Source organism: Coregonus lavaretus, assembly GCF_964263955.1.
Source record: "Coregonus lavaretus genome assembly, chromosome: 29".
NCBI lineage: Eukaryota > Metazoa > Chordata > Actinopteri > Salmoniformes > Salmonidae > Coregonus > Coregonus lavaretus.
In genome coordinates, this window is record NC_140016.1 from 27,005,552 (window position 1) to 27,015,120 (window position 9,569).

Consider the following 9,569-nt stretch of genomic DNA (forward strand, 5'->3'; position numbering starts at 1 on the left):
CTGATCGTGGGCCTGAGCTCTCTTTTTCTCATTAGCCTGATTCGCCTGACAGAACACTCAAGATTCAGCAGACACTCAGGAAATACAGACAGAGAGAGAATGTCTGAAGGATGTACAGGAGAGAGCGGGATATTTTGGATGTCAGTCTGCACTTCCAAGGTCGATGTGTTTATAAAATAAAAGTCTCACTGTAGAGATCGTGTGTATACTCTGGTAATTGTACTCACTGAACCAATCCCATCCATGAGAGTGAGGAGGGAGGCCACAACGCGTTTCTCCACCTCGTTCTGAGCTCCCTCTCGTTTGGGACACAGCGCATCCAATTCATCGATGAAAATGATTGCAGGTTGCCTGTGAAAACAAGGCAAAGCCTTAGTTGTTGAACACTTCTTAGAATGCTCTACTTTTTGTGTAGTGACGTATATTGGTGATAGGATTTAGCAAAAAACATACAAAAAGGGCACAAATATGGGACACTTGTTTTCGATATTTACCTTTGAGAGGCTTCTGTAAATATCTGTCTCAGTCTGGCCTCTGTTTCGCCATAAAACCTGTAAAGACAGGTTGAACATAAAATAAACAAAGGTCACTTGGTATGGATGTATGAGCATCAATGACCCTCAATATATAATCTTTAACTTATACTAGGTCCCCAACCACATTTCATTAGGTAGGAATAATATGACCATACTTGCTCATGATTTCTGGACCATTGATTACAGTCATGTGTGCCCCGACCTCATTGGCTATGGCTCGTCCAATCATAGTCTTTCCTGTTCCTGGAGGGCCATAAAGGAGAACTCCCCTAGGAGGTGTGATTCCTGTGTCATCAAAAGCACAAAAATGCATACAATCAGAGTTGAGTTTTCATGAATTTGAGATATAGCATATTGTTTTCAATTAATAATTTTCCAATTCTACTCGGCCCAGAGTGCCAATTTGAAAGGAAAAACATTTCTTTGTGTACCGTAGTTAGAGAAGAGCTCTGGGTGTTTGAGAGGCAGTTCAATGGTCTCTCGGATGACGTTCAACTGGCTGCTAAGGCCCCCTATCATACTATATGTGACCTTTGACCTCTGGGCAGACTTATCCTCCATCTGCTTCTCTTGAGCCTCTTTGTGTCTGTCTCTGAACTTCACCTTAGTGGAAAAGGAGAGGCAGTAGAAGGTGTCAGTGCTCAGAGCTCCACCAGGGGGAGTGGTGAACTGTTTGTCTGTGTTGGTCTGCTCTGGGCTGAGGGCACTCCTATCCTCCATCTCCAGACTGAGGCTGCCCTCCTCGGGCTCAGTGGGAGTCTGGGGGTTACAGGGGGGAGTTTGGGGGACACAGGGCACACAAAAGGGCCTGCAGGGGGTACTGGCTGCAGGACCATGCTCCCCCGGTTCCTCAGCTTGCTCCTCCATGGTCAGGAGGCTGAGATGCAGGGACAGGTCCATGGAGGTGGAGGCCAGGGCGGAGGTAAAGTGCAGCGCGGAGCTCATCAGAGAGGCGTCCTCCGTGTCAGGCTCCAGTCCCGGGGTAGGCGGGGGTCTCTCCAGGGAGAGGCCGTCCACCCCCGTCACCCGCTCCACCCGCAGACTACACGCTCGCCCAAAGTACGTCAGGGATAGGGAGTTTCCAGGGAGTGGAATCTTTCCATCTGAAATATAAATATATGGACACTTACTATGAAGGTAATGCAATGCAAAGTGTTACATCGAAAAGTTACATATCCCCTGCTATATAGCCCCATGAAAAATAAACTGGCTTACCCAAAGATCGGAGGAAGAAGTTACTGAATTCCTCCGAATTGAGCGCATCATCCTTTAGTCTGCATTGATAAATGAAAAGCAAAAGACAGAATGTAATATTCATCATGCAATTAACATAACTGGGAAGGAATTTCTGAGTCATCACTGAATTGACTGTAGGTGCCTCAACAGCAGATGGCAACATTAACCTATAATATCAAACTTCATCGCCTGACAGCAAGGCAACTGTTCTACTTTGTACTGCCATGGGTGTAAGTGGGTATTTTGTAAGTGGGATTCAGACATCTATCTCCTGTAGTAAAGATATCCTTCCTCCCAATGTAGCAACACTTCTAAAGACCCAAGGGGAATACGAAAGATGAATACATCATTGTACTTCATATTTATGGCGTATGGCTTCACAAGTAGCTTTAGCTCTACTGCTTTACCTGGTGGAGAGAAGCAACTCTTCTGCCTGTAGCACAGGTCCTGTCAGGGGATGAACAGTAACTCCATCCCCAGGCTTTTAAAAAATATTTGTATTGTATATTTATATTGAATATTTAAAACATACAATCTACTTGCAGTAAAGCCGCTCAACATCTACATCACATTAGTCATCTAACAGACTCCCATCCAGAGCAACCCACAGAAGCAACCAGGGTCAACGCCCCGCTCAAGGGCACGTCGACAGATCTCTCATAAGATCAAAAACAGGGACCCCAACCAGCGACCCATCAGCCACCGGCCCAAGCTCCCAACCACCAGGCCACCAGCCCTCCAAGATCCCCCCCCACAGTTCCCCAAGAGCTGCCCCTCAACCATCCAAGACCCCCCCCCCTCCCCGAGAAAAAATTTAATAATGACATTCCCCACCCACAAGACACAACCCCCCGTCCCCCCCCAACCCCCCGTTCCCCCCCAAGCCCACACCTCCAACCCCCCATCCCCCAATGCACCAACTAAAATAACAAAAGATAAAAAAGATAAAGACAAAGGAAAACAGAAAACAGAAAACAACAATACAAAACCAAAGGACATCAAAGAAAACAACAATCAGAACAGCAAGGCCAACTGAATATGTTTGAGTGCATGTATGGCACTATTTACAGTGCTATGAAAAAGTATTTGCCCCCTTTGTAATTTTCTCTACTTTTGCATATTTGTGATACTGAATGTTATCAGATCTTCAACCAAAACCTAATATTAGATAAAGGGAACATAAGTGAACAAATAACACAACAATTAAATATTTATTTCATAAACAAAGTTATGCAACACCCAATTCCCCTGTGTGAAAAAGTAATTGCCCCCTTACACTCAATAACTGGTTGTGCCACCTTTAGCTGCAATGACTCCAACCAAATGATTCCTGTAGTTGTTGATCAGTCTCTCATGTCGCTGTGGAGGAATTTTGGCCCACTCTTCCATGCAGAACTGCTTTAACTCAGTGACGTGTGGGTTTTCAAGCATGAACTGCTTGTTTCAAGTCCTGCCACAATATCTCAATTGGGATTAGGTCTGGACTTTGACAAGGCCATTCCAAAACTTCCAATTTGTTGCTTTTTAGCTATTTTCATGTAGACTTGATTGTGTGTTTTGGATTATTGTCTTGCTGCATGACCCAGCTGCGCTTCAGCTTCAGCTCACAGACGGATGGTCTGACATTCTCCTGTAGAATTCTCTGATACAGAGCACAATTCATGGTTCCTTCTATTAAGGCAAGTCGTCCACGTCCTGAGGCAGCAAAGCATCCCCAAACCATCACACCACCACCACCATGCTTGACCTTTGGTATGATGTTCTTACTGTGGAATGCAGTGTTTAGTTTTTGCCAGGCATAATGGGACCCATCTCATCCAAAAAGTTGACTCAAGTTCGCCAAAAAGCACCTGGATGATCATCAAGACTCTTGGAAGAACGTTCTATGGACAGATGATTCAAAAGTTTTTTTGTTTTTTTTTTAGCTCGTCTTTTTGGACGACATGGTTCCAGTAATGCCTGACGAAAACCAAACACTGCATTCCACAGTAAGAACATCACACCAAAGGTCAAGCTTGGTGGTGGTGGTGTGATGGTTTGGGGATGCTTTGCTGCCTCAGGACCTGGACGACTTGCCTTAATAGAAGGAACCATGAATTCTGCTCTGTATCAGAGAATTCTACAGGAGAATGTCAGACCATCCGTCTGTGAGCTGAAGCTGAAGCGCAGCTGGGTCATGCAGCAAGACAATGATCCAAAACACACAATCAAGTCTACATGAAAATTGCTAAAAAGCAACAAATTGGAAGTTTTGGAATGGCCTAGTTAAAGTCCAGACCTAATCCCAATTGAGATGTTGTGGCAGGACTTGAAACGAGCAGTTCATGCTTGAAAACCCACACGTCACTGAGTTAAAGCAGTTCTGCATGGAAGAGTGGGCCAAAATTCCTCCACAGCAACGTGAGAGACTGATCAACAACTACAGGAAGCATTTGGTTGGAGTCATTGCAGCTAAAGGTGGCACAACCAGTTATTGAGTGTAAGGGGGCAATTACTTTTTCACAGAGGGGAATTGGGTGTTGCATATCTTTGTTTATGAAATAAATGAAATAAATATGTAATTGTTGTGTTATTTGTTCACTTATGTTCCCTTTATCTAATATTAGGTTTTGGTTGAAGATCTGATAACATTCAGTATCACAAATATGCAAAAGTTGAGAAAATTTGAAAGGGGGCAAATACTTTTTCATAGCACTGTACGTGTATATTTGTGTGTGTGTCCGTGTATGTGCACGTGTGTGCGTTTGAATGAGAGTGTGTGTATATGCATGTGTACTAACACCTGCATGACATCAGCCTCAGGCAAACAGGCATTAGCTGTAACAACACTGCCCCTCAGTGTCATTCAAATGTACTTTTTGTTCTGTTTTATTTTGACTTTATTTTTGACTTTTATCTTTGACCGTCATTCTATCCCCCGCCCAGCAACTCTACTCCCACTTGTCTCCAATTCCACATCCCAACCCTCAGCCCATCCCACCTATCTCTACTGGCCACCCTCTTCAGATCTCTACGCACCATATATCTTTCAACTATGCTGTGATGTTTAACATACAATTTGAATCTATCTAATCAAATAAAATCCACAGATTGTGAGTTGAAGATAAATACTTTTACTAAGAGTATTTGTATATTAGTAATTGACTGACCCGGTCTCTCCAGATCTCCCAACAATACAAAATTATTTCTAGGGTCAATTTTAGATCAATGTTATGCATTTTCAGCCATTCCTGAACCTGAGACCAGAAACAGGCTACCTGAGGGCAATACCAAAACAAATGGTCTATTGATTCTGTATCCTCACAACAATATCTGCAGAGTTGCGATGATTGTATGCCCCAAATATTCAACATTTTGTTGGTGGCAAGAATTCTGCACAATCATTTTAGCTGAAAAGCACGAAGTCTTGAATCTTGCGTCGTTTTATATATCAACTCGTACACCCTGTACCATGGAATCGGTACATCAAAAATCTCTTCCCAACTATTTTGCAATCTGTATGGCACAGCTGTCAACATCCTGGTCCTCAAATGAAACTGGTATACTTTCCCATTTATGCTATTTTTGTTCCTCCGCCAGTTTTGATCCTTTATATTGGGCAGACAGACCAGTTCCCTACCTCCTCCTGCTGCCACCTGCCTCCTCCATTTTTGGGGTAATGCTGTAATCAATTGGTTGTAATCTTGGAATGAGTTGACCTTCCCATACAATTCTGATAACTCCATGAAATACATTCCAATTTACAATATCATTTAAAAACAAAATACCCTTTTCAAACATATTTCCCATAAATACAGGTTTTTTATCAACCAGCAAATTTGAGTTCAGCCATAATATTTGTTGTAATATTTGATCTATCTTTTCAGGGGGATAATAATAAATAATAATAATATGCCATTTAGCAGACGCTTTTATCCAAAGCGACTTACAGTCATGTGTGCATACATTTTTGTGTATGGGTGGTCCCGGGGATCGAACCCACTACCTTGGCGTTACAAGCGCCGCGCTCTACCAGCTGAGCTACAGGATGAAATTGAAATGCTTGTTTGAAAAAGAGAGATGCTTTGAAAAAAGTTTCATTTCCAATTAATCGAAAATGAGACATGGCAATCTGCACAAGGGCAAAAAGGGCATTTTTAAACAATGGATGATCTTTTCTTAGTAATCTACTTGAAAACCATTTAGGGTTCAAGTAAAACTTTTGGATAACTGAAGCTTTTAGAGAGAGGTTTAGTGCTTTTATATTTAATAATCTCAACCCACCTAGTTCATATTCATTATATAGATAGGCACACTCCATCTTGTCTGGTTTAGCATCCCAGATAAAGCTAAAAAACAATTGCTCATATGATTTGAAAAATGAATCATCAGTAGTAGGCAGAGCCACAAGTAAGTGAGTAAACTGAGATATGACTAAGGAGTTAATCAGGGCAATTTATCCATTAATAGATAGGTATTTACCTCTCCATGGTTGCAGGATCTTGTCTATTTTTACTAGTTTTCAATTGAAATTTCCAATATCCCCGTCCACGTGGATTAGATGATGATCCGATCGCATTCTGTCTCCTATTAATACTTTTTTAACCTTTGACAAAAGAGAGAAAGAGACAAGAAAGTAGTCAAGACGACTAGCTTGATTTAAGTCTCCTCCATGTATATCTCACCAGGTCGGGGGTTTTTAGTCTCCAAATATCCACTATTTCTAATGTGTCCATAATATTTGTGATTTCATTAAGGGCACAGTGATGATAGTTTGTAGTGATTTCCTTTACGGTCCATTGATGTACTTAACACTGTGTTATAGTCTCCCAACATAATGATTTGATCGTTTTTGCCTTTAAGTTCAATAAATGTGTATAAATATTTTCGAACAAGTATGGATCATCCTGATTTGGACCATATAGATTAATGAGCCAAATCTGTTTTTCATCCACTTTCATATTCAAAAAGATCTACTTTCCTTGCGAATCATTCCTGACTATTTGCACATTCAGATCGATTTATTTATTTATTAATATCATCACACCTTTTGAGTTCCTTTGTCCATGACAGACAATTATTTCACCACCCCATTCCCTTTTCCATGCAACTTCATCTTAGGATGTAGAGTGAGTTTCCTGTCTTTTAGCCACGTAAAGACTGATCTTTTTTTTTTATCATCTGCTAAACCGTTACAATTATAACTGGCTATACTTATTTCACCCCTTACTATAACTAGATACCATTCTCAGTCTAAATTGGCCATAATTAGTGCTTGTAAAGTTACTGCCATAAGAGGTATTATGACGGTCAAAATTAGAGATTTCAAAAGTCTGATATTTAGAATTCAAGAAACATGTTCTAGCAATATTTGTTTTATTCCCTTGCCTGTTTGCCTGTGAGACAATGCCACAGATGTTCGAAAATTGACTCAAGATATTATGTGTGTAGTAGATCTGAGTAGGTTGATGTGTATGATATTGGATGTGATTTAGTGAGAGTGTGTATGATGTCTGGATAAGAGTAAGACTATAATGTGTGATGTCCAAATAAATAATAACCCAGCCAATTTGCATGGTTGAGTGTCTATGTGTTTAACATGAAGTACTTATGGTGTATGGCTTCACAAGTAGCTTTAGCTCTACTGCTTTACCTGGTGGAGAGAAGCACCTCTTCTGCCTGTAGCACAGGTCCTGTCAGGGGATGAACAGTCACTCCATCCCCAGGCTTTACTTTCAGGCTGTTCTGAGTACTTTTCAGTAGGCCAACTTTACCCCCAGGGAAAGACGCTGTCGGCCAGGCCAGACACACCTGGAAAAAGCAAAAACAGCATAGAAACTTGGCCTGGAAATTATCCTACAGCATTTGTGTCAGTCTAATATTAATCAAGATCGACTGTTTCTGGGTCAACTGCTGATATTGTCTCCCCACAGTTCAATTCATAGTCAATAAGCACATGCACATATACAATATTCCATTCTGTTGATAAACACATTGTTTACATACCTCCTGTTGCCCAGTATTGCTCGACAATAGGACTGGTCTTCCAATGCAAATGTTCGCAGACTTCATTGTATTTATGCTCAGCTGGACAAGGAATGCTCTGCATCTTTTGGAAAGCTTATCATCTGCTGTATCCAAATGTTTACATGGGGGTGACATGCATGGCAAAAGCTGTATGATCATGACTCTTAGTTCCATCATATTACACATAAGTCATTGGACGAAGGCGTCTTTTGTATGGGGGAGTTTTGTTAAGCGCCTTGGCGCTCAGTCTGAACATTAACACACATCACTTGCGGTACGGTTTTGGAAGCATAAGGACCTTATCTTTCATATCAGCGATAAATAATTTTCAAAAAACTAAAGGTTCAATTGATGCACACCTTTATACGGTTTGTGTTCCCACACGGCCATATCTCCATGTTACAGCGCATGTTTTACGGAACACAGACAGAAGACAATGTTGACTACATGTGCTAATTATATAGCTATCTACGTCTCCTAACACCTGTGTGTAAACGGAAGACGGACACCACAAACGTGTTGTCACTGAACAATACTGTCGGCTGCAACTGTGTTAAAACCGGATAAAACTGTGTCCTGCACAGGAGGCTGCTGAGGGGAGGATGGCTCATAATAATGGCCGGAACGGAGCAAATCGAATGGCATCAAACACATGGCAACCATGTGTGTGAGATGTATTTGATACCATTGCCCTAATTCCGTTCCAGCCATCACCACGAGCCCATCCTCCCCAATTAAGGTGCCACCAACCTCATGTGGTGTACAGGAAGTGTGTATTTTCCATTTGTTAAATTATTTTGATGTGATATGAAAGTAGAGGGATTTATGTTTCTAGAACCATCCCATAATTAAGAAACGATTTTCATTTAGATGGAGTATTTGCCTTCCAGAGCCAAATCGCCTTCAAACAGAACATGTATGGTCCTTGGACTATAAGGACTAACGTTAGGCTCCTTTAGTCCATTATTGGGCTATGTGTACCCCATATGCAACGTGACCAAATGATGGGTATGTGTATGTATTTGTATATCAAGTTACACCAGGACCCTGTTCCTGGAGTGCTACCCTCCTGTAGGTTTTCGTTTCAAACCCAGTTGTAACTAACCTGTTTCCGTTTATAAACCAGCTAATTATTAGAATCAGGTGCGCTAGATTAGGGTTGGAGCGACAACATCCAGGACGTTAGCTCTCCAGGAATAGGGTTGGAGAGCCCTGAGCTACACCATGCATCCAGCACAGCAGGTAAGTGCATGCGCAGTGCTTGAGCTCATGTTCATTGGCGTGTATAAATCATGAAATATTTATGGTACATGACATTTACATTGTATTCAGTTATCAGGATAATATCATAAGTGCAGCAAAACTAGCTAACAAGATACAGTAGCTAACTACCTTTCTCAACGAATTCAATGACTGTGAATGAGTTGTAGAGATTCTTGCTGCCTCCCCCCTCGTGCCCCGAGCTTTGCAAGTTAGTTGAGTCACTGGAGCCATCTCTCAGTCCACTTGAGTTGTAACCTTCAATGACTCTCCTAACTTTGCTTTTGTTTTTCTTTGAAGACATTTCTTTAATTCAATTTTGCAATAGCGTAGCTACATGTGAAACAGACGTCTCACCACAAGCATGGGTGAATCCGCTAATACACTTCCTGGTTAAAGTTCAGTTCCTCCTCTTTTACCGTAAAGCGGATAGCTAAATGACGTAGTAAATTCTGCTTTGCTACTCTGTTTACAATTTTGCGCGAAAACGGACGATGTATTAAAATATATATTTAGAAAATATTATATAGC

General features: G+C 41.5%; 1 protein-coding gene across 1 annotated transcript in view; it reads right to left on the reverse strand.

Moving 5' to 3' along the window:
* Window positions 1-9,385, reverse strand: part of afg2a (AFG2 AAA ATPase homolog A) — a 134,419-nt gene extending 125,034 nt beyond the window's left edge. The window contains exons 1-8 of the mRNA XM_084147048.1: window positions 9,171-9,385; window positions 7,758-7,882; window positions 7,405-7,562; window positions 1,752-1,810; window positions 968-1,639; window positions 692-821; window positions 495-551; window positions 228-351 (exon numbers count right to left, since the gene is read on the reverse strand). Coding sequence (XP_084003174.1) covers window positions 228-351; window positions 495-551; window positions 692-821; window positions 968-1,639; window positions 1,752-1,810; window positions 7,405-7,562; window positions 7,758-7,882; window positions 9,171-9,342 — 1,497 coding nt within the window. The 5' untranslated portion in view covers window positions 9,343-9,385. The remainder of the gene's footprint in view (window positions 1-227; window positions 352-494; window positions 552-691; window positions 822-967; window positions 1,640-1,751; window positions 1,811-7,404; window positions 7,563-7,757; window positions 7,883-9,170) is intronic.
* Window positions 9,386-9,569: the final 184 nt, after the last annotated feature.